Source organism: Macaca fascicularis, chromosome 12 (genome assembly GCF_037993035.2).
Source record: "Macaca fascicularis isolate 582-1 chromosome 12, T2T-MFA8v1.1".
In the NCBI taxonomy this organism is placed as follows: domain Eukaryota; kingdom Metazoa; phylum Chordata; class Mammalia; order Primates; family Cercopithecidae; genus Macaca; species Macaca fascicularis.
Window position 1 is genome coordinate 11827289 of NC_088386.1, and position 22722 is coordinate 11850010.

General features: G+C 34.3%; 1 protein-coding gene and 1 non-coding gene across 31 annotated transcripts in view; both read right to left on the reverse strand.

Moving 5' to 3' along the window:
- The window catches only part of PTPN4 (protein tyrosine phosphatase non-receptor type 4), a 293063-nt gene that overhangs the window by 55328 nt on the left and 215013 nt on the right, over positions 1-22722 (reverse strand). For 19 of the 30 annotated variants that reach the window (XM_005572938.4, XM_074008833.1, XM_074008831.1 and 16 more), the window contains 3 exons: positions 13562-13625; positions 8498-8670; positions 2541-2609 (listed from right to left, as the gene is read on the reverse strand). In XM_005572938.4, the coding sequence (XP_005572995.1) occupies positions 2541-2609; positions 8498-8670; positions 13562-13625 (306 nt within the window). Of the gene's footprint in view, positions 1-2540; positions 2610-8497; positions 8671-12109; positions 12178-13561; positions 13626-22722 lie in introns of those variants that run through there. The other 11 variants (XM_074008849.1, XM_074008853.1, XM_074008848.1 and 8 more) reach the window with 4 other exon arrangements.
- Positions 11376-11482, reverse strand: LOC123568193 (small nucleolar RNA U13). Its single transcript, XR_006691410.2, has one exon. It is a non-coding gene; the product is annotated as a small nucleolar RNA U13 (small nucleolar RNA).

The window sequence follows — 22722 nt, forward strand, 5'->3', positions numbered from 1 at the left end:
AGAGATCATTAAACAGCCCAGTACTATTACAACCTCATTGTAGCTGATACCTTATTATTTCAGAGGAACCACACAATTCCAGAAAAACAAAAGGAATAGGAGAGTTGTTTGAGGCTTATAATATTGAAATTTTACCTCTACTATTCACTGAATAATGGCTCTTTGTTTTATAAAATAACCTATTAAACAACCATACATTTTAATAATGAATACACAAAATGAACAACTAAATGCAGGTATAACTCTGCTTATTTCTAAAATCTGATATGATCAAAATATTAAAACATTAACACTTATAAAGAAACCATTTATATGTGATATTAACTTAATATATAAATACACCTATGATCTGGTATTCATATTAGGATATACTACATACAACTAGTGATCAAATCACATGTTCTATACTTTTTATAAAAGTCAAGCAAGAAAGAAGACGCTTGTTAAGAGAGGAATAAAAAAGTTTTAAGTACATTGTTATGGTGTTACAACACTAAGAATCAGAAAAATATTTTAAGAAATGTTATTGGTTTTTAAAAAAAATACACTGACTCAGATTTCATTTTCCATAAGTGAATTCAAAGTAATTTAGGTGTGAAGGTTTTCCATTATCACAGGTTTAAATTATAGGATTTTTTGATTTGAAGACAACTCATGACACCATTTGGTCCAACCCCCTCACATTGCAGTGCAAATTTTCCTATCAGTCACAACACAATGAAAATAAAGTATATTATCTCAAGCATTTGATTTTTAAAATAAAGATTAAGTTACCATTTATGGCTCTTCTATTAATGTTAATTCACAACGTACTAAACTATTATTTCCTCATATACTAGACTACTAAATGTAAGCTGTATGTCACATATTACTGTGATATCCTTACAAAGTCTTAGCAACAACTACTCTGGAGGCAGGGACGTGGCTCAGTAAAGGCAGGAATCCTAAAAGTTAAGTTTATAGTTTACAATTAAAGTATTTAACTGTTAAAAGATTTATTGCCATTATAAATGACTAGATTTTTGAACGGCAAAGAAAATGTGCATGATATGTTAAATGATAAAAACAAACAACAAATAGTATAAAACAATTTCAAAACAAACATACATATAAAAATGTCTCTATGAGTATATGCATAGAAAAATCCTGAATAATGAGTATAAAAATTTTTTTAAAAAGTTGTCTTCGGATGATAAATTTTCTTTATGTTCTTTGATACTGTTGGAGTATTTAAACATAATGAGCTATCACTTACATTACTAGGGGAAAAAAGCAATTTCCACTTTTGGAAGGAGGAAGAAAAAAACCAAGAACACAAAACTCCCTTTACTCTGGAAACACAAAGAAGGTCTGTTAGATAAAGGCTTAAGAACAAAATTTAAACAGAGTGAAATCAAAAGCAAACTTTCTAGTTCTCTTTATTAAAACTCAAGCCTCTAATAGCAGTAGATGCCAAGCACATAACTAATTAAAAGACTTAGCCTCTCAAAGTAATTTTCACTGAAAACAGACGCTTGTCTCTAACACACCTGTGTCCAGTTGGTCATCAGATTCTGCTAGTTCTGCCTACAAAACATTCCTTAAATTTGTTCCCTATTTTCCATTCCATTACCAATGTTTTTGTTCAGGCTTTATTATTTTCACTTGGATTACTGCAATTACCTTATAATTAGTTTCTGGGTAACGAGGCTTTCCTTTCTAATCCATTCTCTATCGTTGCTCATAATACTATTTTCTAAAACACAGATCTTATCATGTCATTTCACTTGTTAAAAAGCAAATCAGCTAGGTCAGGAGTGGTGGCTCATGCCTGTAATCCCAGCACTTTGGGAGGCTGAGGTGGGGGGACCACCTGAGGTCAGGAGTTCAAGACCAGCCTGGCTGACATGGTGAAACCCCATCTCTACTAAAAATACAAAACTATTAGCCAGGTGTGGTGGCATGCGTAATCCCAGCTACTAGGGAGGCTGAGGCAGGAGAATTGCTTTAACCCAGAAGGCGGAGGTTGCAGTGAGCTGAGATTGGGCCACTGCACTCCAGCCTAGGTAACAGAGTAAGACTCCGTCTCAAAACAAAAACAACAACAAAAAAAGAAGAGCAAATTGACTATGATAGACCCTAAAGAAATAAAGACAATAAATGGTAAACAAAAATAAAACAACTTATCTCTTAACAATATAATTTAAATAAATATGGAAATGGCTTGATAACATGAAATAAGTCACTATATTTCTCAAAAATGTTTAAAAAAGGAAAGCAACCTTGAACAAAATATTATATTAATAACATAATATCTGATCAGCCTATTCAGAGCTGCAATGCCTGGCACACTATTAATGTTCATATAAAAAATGAATCAATAAACTAGACAAGCTAGTTTATCATTCCCTCAACATTATTTACTGTTAAAGAATAGTGATAATTCTGTAATCAAAAATTTGAAATATTTAGAAAAACTTAAGAAAAAATATTTAGAAAAATTTTAGTAAACTCAATCCATCTTTTAAAAAAATTCAGACAATGAAACAGATTTGGCTTACCTTGCAAATACCCTGTCTTTATTTGCCTTTTCTTTGCCATACTGAACTGACTGGACTTCAGTTCTCCCACTGAAATATATAAATATGCACAACAATAAAGTCTTAAAGAGAACTATAAGATAAAATGACAACACATAACATGATTATAGTATAATTTCCTAAGAGACAAGACATTTCTAGCAGAGAAAAGGAAGCAGAGAATAAAAAGACTGGACAACATTCCAATTCTGCCTGGATGAATGAAGCTTAGTTACATTTCTCCCATTCATGAAGAAAGATGTGTTCAACTCCCTCCATGTCCAGACACAGAACAGCTCCAGATTTTTGTTTAGAGGAAGGAACTGAGGCAGAAAAATCGTGGGGGTTTGGCACTAGGAGATTTGTTTTCAAGCTGATTTGTCTAGAGGGAAATTGTTGATACAGAGAAACTGATCTTCTTCTGAGGTATACACCAATGTGTTCAGATGAAATTTGTTAATAAAAGTTCTCAGAGCATTTATTTGAGACATTCTCATTACTTAACTGTGAATGAACATAAATTTGAGGTGTATCAAATGTAACCATATACAAATATAGATAACGAATGCATATAAAATCAGCCAAATGCCAGTTTCCATAGTTAAGCAAGCAATTTTAAGACTATTTTCCATGGATAAAGATCAGTAAATATGAATTGAATGACACTTTTATGAGATTTTAATGGAAAAATGAGAAATATTACCATGATTTTTAAACTTCAAGTTGAATTTTCCTAAGAAAGTATTTCCTCTAAGAGGGAGGTAATACATTAAAGTTCATCATTGTTTTGTATTTCCACATTAGAATAATGATGTTAATCCTCTGAATACTTTGGAACAGAGATAAGGATATGCACATGAAGAGACTGGTGGAGAAAGTAATAGATCTGATAGTCCCAGTACCATCTGTCAGTCAAAAGAGCATTTCAACATTTTAAGTATGACAACAGTTCCAGTATTCTCCACCACTGCTTATTATGAAGGGAAAAAAAGTTTATTTAGTGCATACTCATTAGGGACAGGACTGTGTCCAGCTACCATTTTTTATGCTCCCATTCCTAGTTCATTTACAAGACGTCTAATCATTTTGATGATTAAAAAGTGCTTTGGATATGTTTTAAAGTTCTTAAGAACTACAAACGCAAAGCTTAACTTTTTAAAACTATAAATATATACGATTACATATATACAATTTAATGTGCGAGCTGTCATAGGCCCAATCCTGTCCTGTGCCCTATGTTTTGCAAGGGCTATGATAAACAAATTCCATTTTCTAGATTATTTTGCCTTAGGTTCTGCTTTTAGAAGGTACTGGTGGAAGATCAGAAAGTGGAGAAAGGCAGAGCAGTAAACTGGTAGCTGCTGGCAGCTGCTTTAATAGTTATGGGGATAGGGCATAGTGAGAAAAAGCATCCTGTAGATGGTCCCATCCTTGATTAAAGCAGTACTTCTCTGCAAGATACAGACTGACTTTTCTTCACTGGAAAATTAATGTATCAGTCAGAGTTCAGTCAGGGAAACAGAGCTCTAACAGTGTAGTAGCAGGTGTAGGTTTGTGGACTCCAGCCCACGGGTGACCCATGCATCTGAATTTTAGGCATTACCCCTTCTTCCTGTTTGTTTCTTCATAACCACGTTTCCTCCCTTTTGCTTTCCCAGCATTTCCAACAACCATGTAACTAATTTCTTCAATTGAATTGCTTTTGTTTGAAATACCAAAAGGGCTTTCTGTTTCCCTGACTGAACTCTGACTGATACATTAATTCTCCAGTGAAGAAGATTCAAATGGGACACTTACTCAAAAGGCTGGAGTAAGAAGTTAAATTTCATAAAAAACATTTAAAAAAAAATTAATGAGAGAAAGTCTTATATTTCATATTGTCCATAATACAGACATTAGGGGTTCAGTATTATCATTACCACAAAATGAAAAACTGTTCCAGTTTCGGAACACTAAACTTTCACAGTAAGATACTTATCTTTTGAGCAATGAGAAAGTTCTCTCTCTCTCTCTATATATATATATATAGGCTTATTATAAGTTATTCAAGCAACATAGAAAAATATAAAAAGAACAAAAAAATTGTTTTTAGCCACAGTCCTATCCATAAAGAAATCATCACAATTATAAGCAGGTAAAAATCATTCTGAAATTCATGTATATAAACATTAAAAAGGCTAGACATACAGACACAATAATTTTATTACAATGTAATTATGGTATATATGCCACTTTCAATGAAAAAAATTAAACTGGTTTCCAGTGAAATAAAAGATAAAAAAGACTGCCATTCATTTAAAAAAAAAGGAAAAAAGATTAAGAAAACCTTAAGAAGCACTGTGTTAATGTCTAAAATTGTTTCAAACTTTAAGGGTTCAAACACTTCCTCCCACTAGTCCCTTGCTTCATTTTTTTTAAGTTATATTATTTATTCTACTTTGGCAAAGTTTATACTATTTTAATTTTATTCTGCAGTTATAATTCTCATAGTTGTCAATAATTGTTTCTATATAGAGGATTTAATCTTCACTCAGTGCTTTTTATCAGGATTCTTCTTCGGTTATTTTGATTTATCTCCTGGTTTGCTGAATTTTACTACTCAATAAATGTTTCCAGGAAGGTCCTGAAGATGTTATATTCTCTGAGTTTTTTCATATTGGATAATGTCTATGTGTTGACTTTGGACTTGAATGGCAATGTGATCATGTTTAATATTTTTTGGTCATGTTTTTGTCTTTAGGACTTGGTTGACAAACGATGGCCCACAAGTAATACAAGCTTGAAGACATAAGTTTTATTTGGCATACATACTGTTTGTTGTTGTTAAGAGACAGGGTCTTGCTCTGTCACCCAGGCTGAAGTGCAGTGGCCTGATCATAGTCCTATAACTTTGAACTCCTGGCCTCAACTGATCCTCCTCCCTGAGCCTCCTGAGTAGTTAGGACTACAGGTGCATGCCAAAAAGCCCAGCTAATTTTTAAACTTTTGGTAGAGACAGGGGTCTGCCTATGTTGCCCAGGCTGGACTTGAACTCCTGGCCTCAAACAATCCTCCCACCTTGGTCTCCCAAAGCACCGAGATTATAGGCCCCCATGCCTGGCCTACATTATTTTAAAATATTTAATTAAAACTGATAAACCACTAGCAGACTAATCAAGAAAAAAAGAAGACACAAGTTACCAATACCAAGAATGAGACAAGCAACATTATTACATATTCTAGAGATTAAAAAGAAATGGGGAATATTATAAACTCTGTGCCAATAAATTCAACAATCTAGATGAAATGGATAAATTTGCTGACAGACACAAACTACCAAATCTTGCTCAGGAAGAAAGACAAAACCTTAATTGCCTTATCTATTAAAGAATTTGAAAGTTCAAAACCTTCCTATTTATAAATAAGACTCCTGCCCCAGATGAATTAATTTGCAAATTCTATCAAACATTTAAAAAGGAAATAATATTATTATTATGCAGCCTCTTCCAGAAAATGGAACTTTCTCAACACATTCAATGAAGCCAATTTGACCCTGACATGATAAAATCTGAAAATGGTATCGTAAGAAAGAAAACTACAGAGATCTATCCCTCATAAACACATATGCGAAAATCCTAAACAAAATTTAGCAAAGTGAATCAATCAATATATATAAAGGATATCATTGCCAAGTGGGGTTTATCCTAGGAATGTAGGGCTAGCTTAACACTTGAAATGCAATCAAAGTAATTCATCATACTAACATCAGATTTTAAACTTCGAATATGATTTCTTATGTGTGAATTATACTTCAATAAAGCTGTTAAAATAATTGTTCAATTTTCTAAAATGTACATATCCCATTTAATAGTCCTTAATCTCAGTTTGTTGAAAAACATGTAAAATTTGTCAATACTAGGCCAATCTTCCCCAAGGGCAGTAACAGCCTTCTGAATGGCAGGTGTTGCTCCCCTCCCGGTTGATCTTTTTTTTTTTTTTTTTTTAAATCAGACTGTCCTTGAACTTGCTTTTATTAATATTTATGGTACAAATTTCCTTCTGTTTCAGTGATGATTTCCTCCCAAACAGGTTTTTCCAACTGTTTTTTGTATTTGAAGTCACCATATGTAAACTTTGTTTGCTTTGGTATGGTTTGGGTAACTTGACTTTTTTCTCATCTTGTCTGAGACTTGCTTGAATTACAGTTGAAGACTGATTATTGGTCCTACTCATTTCTTTGTATCTAAATTAAATGGTGTGTGTTTATGTCACATTCGCAAGGACAAAGCGGAGAAAAGAGAATTCAAACAGAGGGTAAGAGTAGTCCTTGTATAACTACCCTGGTAATCAATTAGAAATTAAATTCACTGAAATAATATCTTTAGGGTTTGTACTGTTCTCATTTCACATAAAGCCGTGGAGATTTCTTCTGTCCTTGCTGAGATTTATTAACAGTAGGTAAGCCTCTTTGCTTTTTCCTTGACTTTCATTATAGGTCTGACACTTTCTCCTTCCATCTATTTACTTTTAAATTTGTAAGTACTGTCACCTTACTTTGCTCAAAATTGCTTTCAGGAAAGGCAAAAAAAGGAGTTAAACATGACAGCAAACCGCTTAGAAAATTACTGTGCCTTTTGTTCGGTTAAAAATATTCTAATTCTGTTTGTTAATACTGAACTTTTGAGCCACTTTTGCTAATTTTTCTGGGGTTGGAGTCATGTATTTTAAGTGACATATCCTGTACTAAGCTTCATACTGTTATTTTTACTGACATTACAAATTAGGCAATTATACATGTTTAGGTTTACTATTTAAATCTTTTCTGGGAACATCTAAACATTTTTCTCATGAATATATAACATGAATTAATCTTAACACATAACGGTCAAGGCTTTTTTATTTTATTTTATTTTTATTTTTGAGATGGAGTCTCACTCTGTCACCCAGGATGGAGTGCAATGGCAAGATGTCGGCTCACTGAAACCTCTGCCTCCTGGGTTCAAGCGATTCTCGTGCCTTAGCCTCCCAAGTAGCTGGGATTACAAGTGCCCGCCACCATGCCTGGCTAATTTTTTTTTGTTTTTGGTAGAGACGGGGTTTCACCATGTTGGCCAGGCTGGTCTTGAACTCCTGACCTCTGGTGATCCGCCTGTCTCGGCCTCCCAAGGTGCTGGGATTACAGGTGTGAGCCACTGCGACTGGACAAGGGTTTTATTTATCGAAGATGAAAAATCTTATTTTGTGAAGCATAAACCAACAAGAATGAATAATACTTGTTTTACTAAAAGATAATGAGTAACTTTCTACATGATTCTTACCAGGTTCCACTTAAAAACTAGCTTTCTTGGGCCCTGTAATAATTCCATAGGTAAAACTAATCAGAGCTTCTTCAGATTTAGTTATTCCCCAAAGATCTGTTGCCTTCAGAAAAAATAAAAGCTATCAAGAATAAAACAATTTTAGGAAACGGAACCTGGGGTTACTGTTCAATGACTAAATCTGATTTTGCCTCGTGACTATTTTAAACTCTTTACAATAAAGGGTCTGACAACCCAAAAATATGCTAAATTCTAAATTAAAAAACCAATAATTATATAGTTTTAAGCAGAAGATATCTTGGGTGTCTTAGAACAAAGAAAAGTTTTTAAGTAAATATCTAATAAAGACACAATAGAAATTATGTCATCTGTCTTGACTGTAAATAAGTAAATGTAGTTAATTTACTCCAGAAAATAATGACCAGGAAATACAGAAAACAGAAGTGGCTTCTCAAGCCTGTAGTATATCACAAGAACCGATAGAACTTTTTAATGATACTGATACAGAGGTTGCAATCCATGCGAATTTTGACTCAGTTAAGTATGTGTAACAGAGGCTGTATGGTTCCATAAACTACATCTTTATTTTCAAGAAAGGAAAAAACCCCAACAATAAAGCCTTAACACAGAAGCAATACTTACCAGTACCGGAATTTTGAACCTAATGTAAAATAATGTGCAAAAAAATTCTTTTGAGGTGGAAGTGGTCTGTCCAAACGGAAGAATGTGTGATGTTCTACACATGCTTTCCACAAATTTTTACATGCTCTGTAATTCACCATATTAAATCCCAATAATGTTTCTCTAGATTCATGCTGTAATAAATGACAAAATGCAGAGAATACCAAAAAAATGTCAGGATCTAATGCTCCATTTAATTTACTTTTGACAGATAAATTATTCTAGCCTTCTAAACACGAACTTGTTAATGATATAGATAGAATCTACAGGATCTTTTATCTAGGGTTTTTTGCTTATCCAATAAAAAGGCAATGAAGTATACGGAAAAGCCTGCAAAATCTGGACCTAATTCAGTCTTTTTTTTTTTTTTTTTTTTTTTTTTTGAGAGAGTCTTACTCTGTCACCCAGGCTAGAGTGCAGTGGTGCAATCTTGGCTCACTGCAACCTCCGCCTCATGGGTTCAAGTGACTCTTGAGCCTCAGGGTCCCGAGTAGCAGGAATTAAAGGCATGCACCACCAAACCCAGCTAACTTTTTCTATGTTTAGTAGAGACAGGGTTTCACCATGGTGGCCAGGCTGGTCTTGAACTCCTGACCTCAAGTGATCTACCTGCCTTGGCCTCACAAAGTGCTGGAATTACATCATGAGTTCCCGTGCTGGCCTTGTTCATTCATATTACAACTCTTAGGAACTTTTACCTTAGATCATAGTTAGAAATAAGCTCAAACTTTTAATATGTATCTGTTTTCAACATTAGCTATGACTCTGTTTCAAAATATAATTCTAGGCCATAAATTAAATGTTAAAATACATCATCACAACTTTTAACAATATTCCTAATTTAAAATATCTGTCGAGATTGTAAATAAGAACATTCAGCAGCTCTGAACACTATTACATAATTCAAATTTTAAAATTAGTACTAAAATAATTTTCCATTTTCTTGAACACTGGTACAGATTTCTAAATAAATAATGTCATTAAAGTAAACCATATATAGCAATATTCACATCCCATAATTGCACAGCTCTGATTTTCACACAATAAATGCAACCATTTAACCTTTACCCAGTTCCAGAAATGGATCGTTATTATCACCGCAGAAGTATCCTTTATCTCCCCTTTCTACCAGATTACCTTCCCAAAGTTAATCACTCTTCTGCCTTTATCACCATAGAATAGTCATGCTTGTTTTTGAACTTTATTGTACATACATGGAATCACACATATGTGTCTTTAGGTCTGGCTTTTGTTCAGCATTATGTTTCTGATATAAATTCAAAGTTTGTGAAGCAGCAATTCACTCATTTCCACAGTACTCTATTATAATGAATTTAATAGTTAACTTATCCACTTTACTGTTCACAGACATTTGATATTTCTAGTTTGGGGATATAAGAATGCAGCCATGCATATTTCTGTATGTTCTCTGGTGTACACATATGCACATTTTTGTTGCTGGGTCATTTGATGTACGCATATGCTCAGCTTTGGTAGATAATGCCCAACAGTTTTCCAAAATGGGTAGATCAATATACACTCCCTCCCACCAGTAGTATATGTGCCATATATTCACAAACTACTGGTTTATCAATTTCTTTCCCCTTACTGTTCTGTTGTGTATGTAGAGGTAGCATATTTTGGTTATACTTTGAACCTCCTTTATAAATACTGAGGTTCAATGTTAATGGCCACGTGGATATCCTCAATTGTGAACTGTCTATTCAATTCACTGGCATATATTTCTATCAGGATGCATATAAAACCAAGGATTCTGTGTGTATTACATAATGTTCTATACTGTTTCACTCTCTTAGTGATATCTTTTGATGAAGAGAGTTATTAATCTTAACACAGTCCAAATCATCAATCTTTTAAGGGTATGAAGGTTTCCTTCTATGTCCGGTTAAAGATATCCTTGCCCATCAAAAGTTCATTAAGATATTTCCCATGACTAATACATAATAAAATGCCCATGTATAAAGTATTAAACTATCATATCAGAAGGAAACATGCTTAAAACATCACTTCTTGATTACGAGAAAATTAAGTCTTACTTATGGTTAATAGTTGTTTTGTTTGTACTAACATATATAGTTTATATGTTTTACCATATGCCATAAACGTTATGCAAAGTAAGAGAAAATGTCTCAGCTACTGTGATGCACTAATGCTTCTCACTATCAGCATCTAAGATGCATATATATTCACGCATTTTGACACTTGGTATACTTTTCAAAAAGTCTGTAAGTAATTTCCATATTCTATCATTATATTTGAAATGTAACAAAAATTTTTCCAGCCCAATTTCTAAACAATACACAAAAAAAGTTGTATTGAGAGATAAGTATATTGTATGAAGTTTGGGTATTTAAAAACAAAGAGATGTTTTAGAAAGACGACATTAACAAGGCCATCTTCTGCAGAGTATGCCTGTATACTGTCTTTTTTTTTTTTTTTTTTTGAGATGGAGTCTTGCTCTGTTGTCCAGGCTGGAGTGCAGTGGCGTGATATAAGCTCACTGCAACCTTCACCTCCTGGGATGGAGTCTTGCTCTGTTGTCCAGGCTGGAGTGCAATGGCGCGATATAGGCTCACTGCAACCTTCATCAAGACATTCTTGTGCCTTAGCCTCCCAAGCAACGGCAAATACAGGTGTGTGCCACCACATCCAACTATTTTTTTGTATTTTAGTAGAGATGGGGTTTCGCCATATTGGCCAGGCTGGTCTTGAACTCCTGGTCTCAAGCAATCCACCCACCTTAGCCTCCCACAGTGCTGGGATTACAGGCGTGAGCCACCGTGCCTGGCCTGTATACCATCTTTACTTTCTTTTCTCCTATCAGACAGGTTGTAATGTGCCTATGCTGTAACAAAGTCTGAGGAAGGCGTATCTTACCAAATAGCATGAAAATCTAATCATCATGCTTATGAACTACAAAAGGATCCCTGTATACTGTCTTTAATCAGTTGTCAGTTAGATATTGTTGCTGTTATCACTTATTGGTAAACACACTTTTAACTGGTACACTACTTCAGAAAATGAGTGTGAGGATTCAGTGATATGAAAATGACCGGTCTTTTACCAGGCACATAGTAAGTTCTCAATAAAGCCTGGATATTATAACTATTATTAATAACAATAGTATTATGATGGGATATTATTAGACGTTAAATTAGAAAAGTTGACTTCTACAGTGCCATCTACGATTACTTAAAGTAAAATATTTGCCCTCTGGTTTCCAGATAACAGTATTATATTTTAATCAGCTAAATTTTAAAACATGTAAAAGAATTTCCATTAGCAGCATTAGTCATAATATCCCCAACCTGGAAATGGCAAAGCTGTCCATTAACAGCAGAATGAATTAATAATTTATGGCATAGTCATTCAGAGGAATACCATACATAAGTGAAACGAACTAATGTTATATGCAACAACATGGATGAATCTCACAAAAAATGTTAAGGGAAAGAAGGCAGACAGTAAAGACAACAACTGTATAATTTCATTTTTTAAAGTTCAAATATAAGCAAATTAATCCATGGTCATACAAATGAGAGTAATGTTTACCTTCCAGGAGGCTTAATGACTGGAAGTGGGCATCAGCTCCAGCAGCAACATTTCAAGCATCTGGGGTGCTGGTAAAGTTCTACATATTAGAAGGAGGTACATATCCTACATATCTTGGAGGTGCTGATATGGATATGTTCACTTCATCAAGTTGTGTACTTAAAATATGCACATTTTCGGTATTATATTTTATTTCAATAAAAATTCTCTTGAAAAAAATCCCTTTATATTTTATGAACATAAATGATAAACCACAGTTTATAATCACTTAGTAGATCAACACAACAGAGCTGATTCAAAGACTTTCTTTATTTTTCAAGAGGCAGTAGTGTCCTGCTCTGTTGCCCATGCTGCAGTACAGTGGCACAAGCATAGCTCATTGCAGCCTTGAACTCCTGGGCTCAACCTATCCTCCCACCTCAGCCTTCCAAGCAGCTGAGATAACAGGTAGAAGCCACCACTGTAGCCAAAAGCTTTTTTTGTTTGTTTGTTTTTGGAGACAGGGACTCCCTATGTTATCCAGACTAGAGTACAGTGGTGTGATGATAGCTCATTGCAGCCTTGAATTCCTGGGCTCCAGAGATCCTCCCACCTCAGCCTCCTGAGTAGCTGGGACTAGAGGCACACATCATCACACCTGGCTAATTTTTTTTTCCTTTTTTTTTTTTTTGTAGAGACAGTGTCTCACTAAGTTGCCAAGACTGGTCTGGAACTTCTGGTCTCAAGTGATCCTCCCACCTCAGCCTCTCAAAGTGCTGGGATTATAGGATTGAGCCACTGTGGACAGCCCCAAAGACATTTTTAAGGTTTCAAATACATTTTACACACATACACATACAATCATCTTGAAATCTGCACTAATCTGCCAAGATTTCTCAGATTTCTAAGAAATAATGTAAATCAAAGGATAAGGTTAGTTTGATTTAATGAAACACATAAAATCATTTACAAGATGAAATTATTTGCAACACCATACTTTCCATGACAACCCAATTTGTTATTTTTAATATATAAAGCCATTACCACTCCAACAAAGGGAGGCAACGTGTTATAAGTTCATGAACTTGTAACACTCAGCTCCCCTAAAACGAAATGAACTTATATACGAAAGGAAGTACTAGAGATTTAGTAGGGGAAAAGGGATATATGAAATGCTCATTTGCTGCCCTCCATACAGGGACCCCGAGGTTTTCAATGAACATCATGTGTGAGAAATCAGTTTCTAAGCTCGAGAAACAGCAAGAGGAGTATCTAGAAGAACTTTAAATGAGAACCACATACACATTGGAAAAACAAGTACATTTTGTTATAACAAGTGAATTCATTACCTCAGCAGGCAGTTATCCATAGTATTAATTGCACTTTCACTTGTACTAATAGAAAACTTCTGTCATGAATGGGTATTTCTTAAAAGGCTTCATTTACATCAATAATTATTAAATCAGTACTCACCAATTCTTTTCTAAGTTGAATAAAAAACTGTTTGCACTTAAAAGAAATTTTTACAATCTTCAACCTGGACAAAAGAGAATAAATTATTCAAAGTATTGCATAATGATAAAAATATTAACAAATTACAAAAAATATTTTACATGTATATTTAGTAATACCTAAACATTTTATCATATATACACACACATAGTACATAAAGAATTGAAAGTTTTTGGTGCTTCGTGGAAAAAATAATTAGTATTTGTGTTCAACTGAGGAAAATTTTGTATCTACAGAAACACTTAAAAACAGATGTCACAAATTAAAATTTCAAAAAATATCACTAACTTAGTTGTTTACTCTCTGCAAATTTATAAACAAGCCTTGGAAAAATGTAAGATTTAATTATTTTACGCAACAACCCTAAAAACACTTTTAATTTTAAAAAGCATTAAATTTTAAAAAGTTACCTTTCTACACCACCTTTCTTCTTAAATGCAACCCACATAATGCCATAAGAGTTCCCAAAGCCTTATTAGTACAATCAGTATAAGCCAAGTCATTTTACCTCATTCAAACCATATAAAGTCTTTTTAAACTTTAAGACATAGAGGTAATAAGACTAAAGAGATTTGATCTTACTGAGCAAAATGTCTTTCAGGATCCTGTCTCAATCTTCTAAGTAAATATATTCATGATAATTCTAAGTCTGAATCTTCATGGCTTATGGCCCTATCTATCCAAGAAGCTCTCAGCATTCCCAAAGAATAAACTTCATACACTTTAATCACTTGAAGAGGCAAATGCATGAGTCAACTTCAAGCATGCATGTTCGGAGTAGGGAAGAAGAGATTTGTTTAGGCTTCTGATTTGAAAATTTTGTATTTTACTTTTGGATACCGAGCTTTCACTTGACAGGGATATAACAACATGGGAAAAATATTCTGTCATGGAGATTCTGTCATAGAGAGAGGGGGCATTATTTCCAGAAGCAAAAAAATAAAAAATAAAAAATAAAAATTTACTGTATTTATGGGAAAAAAAGCCAGGTGCCTCAATTCAAAAAATCCTATGAAGACATACTGATATTTCAGAAGTTAGACAACAAAAAACACTGTTCATTTCTAAATGATCAAGAGAAAGGAAATCTAGGTCGTTTCAAATCACCTTAATTTCAAAAATTCCCAGGAAGGTATCAATCAATGAATAAAAATCTTTTCACTGAATGTTCTCTGTTGTACAATATATATTTTGTATAACTTTTATTTTCTTATAAATGTATTTTGTGTGACTTGTATTTTCTACAAAGTTTTTTTCAGAAATTTACCAATGTACCAATTAAAAATCTTTCAAACAGTATCTATTTTATATAGCAGTAGTATAGCTATAACCGTTTTCTTTTGGCTACTATATGCCTGGTTTATTTTTTTCAATGTTTCTGTCATTTTGTATAACATTTTAGGTATGTCTCTTGTAAACAGTATAAAGATTGATTTTTTTTTAACTGGAACAATCCCTTCCAGTAGTTAATAAATCATTAGACATACTATGCATTTTTCACATGACATCAGAGTTTTTACACTGACTTTACATTTCAGTTTAAGGTTTGCCTTTGTCATCTTAAAATGTATACTATTACAGACACAGTTTCACTATGTTGCCCAGCCTGGCCTCAAACTCCTAGGCTCAAGTGATCCTCCTGCCTCAGCCTCCTGAGTAGCTGGGACTACAGGTGTATGCCACTGCATATGGCTCAGACTGATTTTTAAAAATTCAGTTTGAATAATCCAAAATATATGAAACAATAATAAGTACTTGAAAAGACACTCATTATCATTAGCCAGCAGGGGAATGCAAATAAAAACTACAATGAGATACTACTTTACACCCACAAGAATGGTTATAATAAAAAATACAGATAACAAGTGCTGGTGAGAATTTGGAGAAATTAAACCCACATGCAATGCTGGTGGGAACGTAAAATGATGCAGCCATGTTTGAAAACAGTTTAGCAAACCCAAGTATTCCACTCCTAGATACATACACTCAAGAAAAATGAAAACATATGCCCACACAAAAACTTGTACAAATGTTCAGAGCAACATAATTCTTACTAGCCCAAAAGCGGACAAAACTGGTGATATAAATGTGGTATAACTATAAAATGGAAAATTATTCAGCAATAAAGGAGAAAGCAAAATGGATACATACTACAATGTGGATGAACCTCAAAAATGAATGAAAAAATCAATCACAAAAGACCACATAGCACATGATCTCATTCAATATTAATATAATATATAGAATAGGCATATCTATAGAGATACATGATAGTGATTAGTGATTGTCTAAGACTTCTGGCAAATAAAAAGCAGAGAAAGGAACAGGGAATGACTCCTAGTAATTACAAGGTTATCTGTTAGGGGTAATATAAATGATTCAAAATTAGATTATGGTGATGCTGTCCCTGAAACTATACCACAAACCACTAAACTGTATACTTTAATAGGCAAAATTATGGTATGTAGATTATATCAATAAAGTTATTTAAAAATTCAGTTTGATGTTTTCAATATGAATATCCAACACATTTACAGTTTTGATAATAACTAACATACTTGGATTTATCTCTACTGTAATTTTTTTTGCTACTTATCCAAAGTTTTCTGTTTCTACTGGAATGCCAATTCCAGTAGATCATATAACTATTCTATATAACTATTTTATATCATATAACTATTTTATACTGTTTTACTGATTAACTTTCACATGGTTTTGGAAGGCAGCTAGGCTCACCATTACACCACCAATGCATCTTTTCATTTTCCCTTTTAAGCATTTTATTATGTATAACTGACATGCAAAATGAACATATTTAAAGTATATACTTTGGTAAGTGTGACGTATGTACGTACTTATCAAACCATCATCACAGTCAAGATAGTGAACATATCTATCATTTCCAAAAGATTCCTTCTGCCACACTGTAATCTTCCTCTAGAACTCCAACACAGCAACCCATCCCGCCTACGTAACCACTGACCAACTTTGTGTCCCTACAGATGGAATTTTCTAGAATTTATATAAATCGAAGCATAGAGTATGTATTTTTCATCTGTCTTCTGTCACTCTGCTTAATTATTTAGAGATTCATCTGCATTGTGTTTTTCACTAAATATTTTCTCCACTTCGCCGAGGAGCATTCCATTCTATGGATATACCACAACATGGATGGAAATAGCCATCACTTCATGACGAATATTTAAGTTGTTTCTAGTTTTTGGCTATTACAAATAAAGTCACTTTGAACACGTGTGCAAGTCTTTGTATGAACATTTGCTTTAATTTCTGTTGGTCAAATACTAGGTAGGAGTGAAACAGCTAGGTCATATGGTAGATATATTTCCAACTTTTTAAGAAACTACAGAAGAGTCTTCTAGACTGGTTAGACCCTTGTATATATTATAAGAATATACTCATTCTAGTCTCCTTAATGCTTACTACTTGCATGGTACACCTTTTTATCTCTGAAAATAAAGCCAATCGCTATATGTATATTCTTATCTACAAGGAAAGCCATTATACTTTTTTCTTCCCCATTTGTTTGCCTTTTATTCCTTTTTTCTTTTTCTTTTCTAAAACACTGGTAAGGACCTGGTGTACAAAGCTGAAGAGAAGTAGTGACACGAAGTATATATTTTCCTGATCTTACATAAAAAGCATTAAGACTGTCACCATTTTGTACAATATTAGCAGATTTTTTGTAGATGCCCTTAATCAAAATGGAAAGTGCCTCTTATTTATAGTTAGCTATGTCTTTATTTTTTTATCATGGTCAATTTTGTCAAATTCTTTTTCTGCATCTATTGAAATACTCAAATGTTTTTTCTATGTTATTATAATAATACGGTTAATTATACTGATTGACTTTCAGATGTTAAAGCAATCTTACATTCTTAAAATAATCCCCATTTGAACATGATGAATTGTCATTTTTATATATTACTCAATAGAATCTGCTAAACTTTTATTAGGTATTTTTGCATCTATGTTCATGAGTAACTGCAGTTTTCTTTCCTTGTAAAGTCTTAGCCTGGTTTTAACATCAAGGTAATAATCACATAAAACATGTTCCTTCTTTATTGTCTAAAAGAGCTTATATAGAACTGGCCTTACTTCTACTTTAAATGTTCGACAGAATTCACAACAAGGGGCCTGGAGCTCAAATGTTCAAAAGGTTTCTAATTACAATTTCAACTTCTTTAATTGATACAGATAGATTCAAGTGTCTTTTCTTCTCACGTCATTTTTTAGTTTGTCTTTCAAGGAATTTGCACATTTAATCTACGGTGTGAAATTTATTAATGACATTTGTATTAGTCCATTCTCACACTGCTAATAAAGACATGCCCAAGACTGGGTAATCTATTGGGGAAAGAGGTTTAATTGACTCACAGTTCAGCATGGCTGGGGAGGCCTCAGGAAATTTACACTCATAGCACAAGGCAAAGGGCAAGCAAGGTACTTTATTCACAAGGCAGCAGGAAGGAGAAGTGCAAGCAGGGGAAATGCCAGATGCTTATAAAACCATCAGATCTCATGAGACTCACTCATTATCAGGAGAACACAAAGGGAGAAATTGCCTATGATTCAATTACCTCCACCTGGTCCCACCCTTGACACATGGGGATTATGGACATTACAATTCAAGGTAAGATTAGTGGCAGTGGGGTGGGGGGGCGGGGCAGGACACAGAGACAAGCCATATCAATATTCAAACATTCAAATCTGCTCACAATATTATTTTATTATGTTTTTAATGTATGTAGGGTCTGTAATGATATCCCCTTTCATTCTGGATACTGGTACAGCCAAACTTTAGATATACTTAGGGCTTAGTTCCAGACTACCACAATAAAGCGAATATTGTGATAAAGTGAGTCACACAATTTTTTAATTTCTCAGTGGATATAAAAGTTATGTTTACACTATACTGTAGTCTATTAAGAGTTCAGTATACTATAGTGAAAACAATTGTATAATAAAAAATCAGAGTAATTTGTAAAAAATTCTAATGATCATCTGAGCCCTCAGGAGTTGTAATCTTTTTGTTGGTGGAGGGTCTTGCCACATTGTGGCAAGACCACATTGCCAAATGCTATTTGATAGCATTTACCTACAATAGAACTTCTTTCAAAACAGTCAATCCTCTTGACCCAGCTGCTGCTTTATCATGAAATAGTCTATATCCTTTGTCATTTAAACAATGCTCACAGCATCTTCACCAATAGTATATTCCATCTCAAAAAAATCACTTTCTTTGCCATCCATAAGAAGCAAATCCTCATCTATTCAAGTTTTATCATGAGATTGCAGCAATTCATCCCCTACCTCATCTTCGGACTCCACTTCTAATTATAATTCTCTAGCTATTTCCACCCCACCTGTAGTTACTTCCTCCACTGAAGTCTTAAGCCCCTCAAAGTCATCTATGAGGGTTGGAATCAATTTCTTCCAAATTCCGGTTAACGTTGCTACTTTGACCTTCTACTATGAACCATGACTGTTCTCAATGGCATCTAGAATGGTAAATCATTTCCAAAAGGTTTTCAACCTACTTTTCCCAGATCCATCAGAGAAATCATCCTCAATGGCCACTACAGTCTTACAAAATATGTTTCTTAAAAAAGACTTGAAAGTCAAAACTACTCCTTGATCCATCAGCTACAGAATTCATATTGTGGCAGCAAACATGAACCTCCTTGCCATCTCTAACAGAGCTCGTGGGTGGCAAGATGCATTGATTGTCAATGGGAAGTAATATTCAGAAAGGAATCTTTTTCTAAGCAGTAGGACTTAACAATGGGCTTAAAATATTCAGTAACCTATGCTGTAAACAGATGTGTGGTCATCCAGGCTTTGACGTTCCATTTCTAGAACACAAGTAGGGTAGATTTAGGACCTAGCATTTACAGAATGGTAAATGAGCACTGGCTTCAACTTTATTCCGTAACAAGAGACTCAGTCAGTCCTTTGAAACATTGAAGCCAGGTATTAACTTCATCTATGATAGTCCTAGATGGCATGTTCTTCCAACAGAAGGCTGTTTCATCTACACTGAAAACCTGTTGCTTAGTGTAGCCATTCATCACTTAGCTAGATAGCTAGATATTCTGTGTAACTTGCTGCTTCACTTTGAACTTTTATGTATGAAGATGGCTTCTTTCCTTAAGCCTCATGAACCAACCTGCACTAGCTTCAAACTGTTCTTCTGCAGCTTTCTCACCTCTCTTCTCAGTCTTCACATAATTAAAGAGAATTAGAGCCTTGCTCCGGATTAAGCTTACGGGAATGTTGTGGCTGGTTTCATGTATCCACACCACTAAAATATTCTTCATATCAACAATAAGGCTGTTTCACTTTTGTATCATTTGGGTGTTCAATGAAGTAGTACTTTCAATTCCTTCAAGAACTTTTCCTTTGCATTCACAATTTGGCTAATTGGTGCAAGAGGCCTAGTTGTTGGTCTGTCTGGGTTTTTGACACGCCTTCCTCACTAAACTTAATCATTTCTAATTTTTGATTGAAAGTGACAAAAGTGCAACTCCTCCTTGCACTTGATCACTTACAGACCACTGAAGGGTTATTAATTGGTCTAATTTCTATATTGTTGTGTCTCAGTGAACAAGGAGTTCCAAGGAGAGGAAGAGAGACAGGAACGGCCAGTCAGTGGGGCAGAAAGAACCAATATTAATACGTATCTATCACTTAAGTTTGCTGTCTTATGTAGGTGTGGTTTGTGGCATGCCAAAACAATTACAATACTAAGATCAAAGATCACTGACACCATGACATATATAATAAAAAACTTTGAATTATTGTGAGAAATACCAAAATATGACACAAAGACACAATGTGAGCACACGCTGGTGGAAAAACGGCACCAACAGAGTTGTCTGATGCAGGGATGCCACAAACCTTCAATTTGACCATTTGCATGTCTTTGTTTCTGAGAAATGTTTATTTTAAAACATGAATTATTAGGCTGGCTTTTGCTGTTGGGTTCCTTGTTATTCTGGATACCAGGCCCTTGTTGGATGTACAATTTGCAAATATTTTCTCCAATTCTATAGGTTGTCTCTATACTCTTGTCAATTGTTTCCTTTGCTGTGTAAAAGCTTTTTAGTTTGATAGTCCCATTCGATTATTTCTGGTTTTGTTGCCTGTACTTTTAAAGACCTACCCATAAAATCTTTGCCTAGATCAATATTCTGAAGCATTTCCTCTGTGTTCATTTAGCAGTTTTATACTTTCAGGTCTTACATGTAACTCTCTAATCCATTTGGAGATGATTTTTGTATATAGTGAGATAACGGTCTGGTTCCATTCTTCTGCAATAGATATCCAGTTTTCTCAGTACCATTTATGGTAAAGGGTGTCTGTTCCCTACTATATGTTCTAGGTGCTGTTGTCAAAATTCAGTTGGCTGTAAATACATGGATTTATTTCTGTGTTCTCTATTCTGTTCTGTTGGGTGTATGTGTCTATTTTAATACCAGTACCATGCAGTTGTGAATACTGCAGCTTCACAGGGTAATTTGATGTCTTCCGTCTTTATTCTCTTGACTTAGTATTGTTTTGGCTATTCAGGATCTTTCAGGGTTCCATATGATTTTTTTTTTTTTTCTTAATAGAGACAAGGTCTCACTGTGCCATCCAGGCTGAAGTGCAGTGATATGATCATAGCCCACTGCAACCTTAAAGAGCTGGGCTCAAGTGATCCTCCCACCTCAGCTTCCAGAGTAGGTAGGACTACAAATACATGCCATATGCCCAGCTAATTTTAAAAAATATTTTTTATAGAGACAGGTCTCGCTATGTTGTGTAGGCTGGTATTAAACGCCTGGGCTCAAGCAATCCTCCTGCCTTGGCCTCCAAAAGCGCTAGGATTACAGGTGTGAGCCACTTGGCTCCCCACCCATATGAATTTTAGAATTGCTTTTTCTATGCCTGTGAAGAATGTCATTGGTATTTTGACAGATATTGCATTGAATCTGTAGAATGCTTTGGGCAGTGTGGTCATTTTCACAATATTAATTTTTCTAATTAATGAGTATGAGATGTTTTTCTACTTTTTTTTCTGTTCTCTTCAATTTTTTTCCATCAGTGTTTTGTAGTTTTTGTTGTAGAGATATTTCACCTCCTTGGTTAAGTTTATTCCTAAGTATAACATTTGGTAGGTATTGTAAATGAGATTGCGTTATTGATTTCTTTTCTAGCTATTATTGGTGTATAGAAATGTAACTGATTTTTGTACATTAATTATGTTCCCTGCAACTTAACTGAATTCATTTAATAGTTCTAAGAGACTTTTAGTGGAGTCTTTAGGCTTTTCTTTATGATCAGGTTTTCTGCAAAGAAGAACAATTTGACTTCCTGTTTTCCCATATGGATGGCCTTTATTTCATTCTCTTTTTTGACTGCTCTGGCTAGGACTTCTAGTACTATGTTGAATAAGAGTGGTCAGCATGGGCGTCCTTGTCTTCTTTTAGTTCTTAGAAGAAAAGTTTTCAGCTTTGACCTGTTCTGTATGATGTTAGCTGTGGAACTGTCATTTATGGCTTTGATTGTGTCAAGATATGTTTCGCCTATATCTAATTTGTTGAATTTTTTGTTTTTATCATGAAGGGATGTTGAATTTTATCAAATGCTTTTTATGTGTCTACTGAGACGAATGTATAGTTTTTGGTTTTCAATCTGTTGATGTAAAGTATTTCACTTACTGATATTTGTATGTTAAACAATCCTTGCATCCTGGAAATAAACTCCGCTTGATCACATGGAGATACGTGAAAAGTGTATCTTTTTCGTGTATCATTGAATTTGCTTTGCTAGTATTTTGTTGAGGAATTTTTTCATCTATGTTCATTAGGAATACTGGCCAGTAGTTTTTTCTGTCTTTTCTTTTTTTTTCAGGCAGGTCTCACACTGTCGCCCAGGATGAACTTCTGAACACAAGTGATCCTCCTGCCTCAGTTGCCTGAGTACCTAGGACTACAGGCATGTGCCACCACACCTGGATAATTCTTTCTTTTTTTGTTGTTAGTTGATTTTTATCACTTCAAAAAATAGAAGCTTCAATTTGTTGATCCTTTGTATTATTTTTACAGTCTCTACTTGAT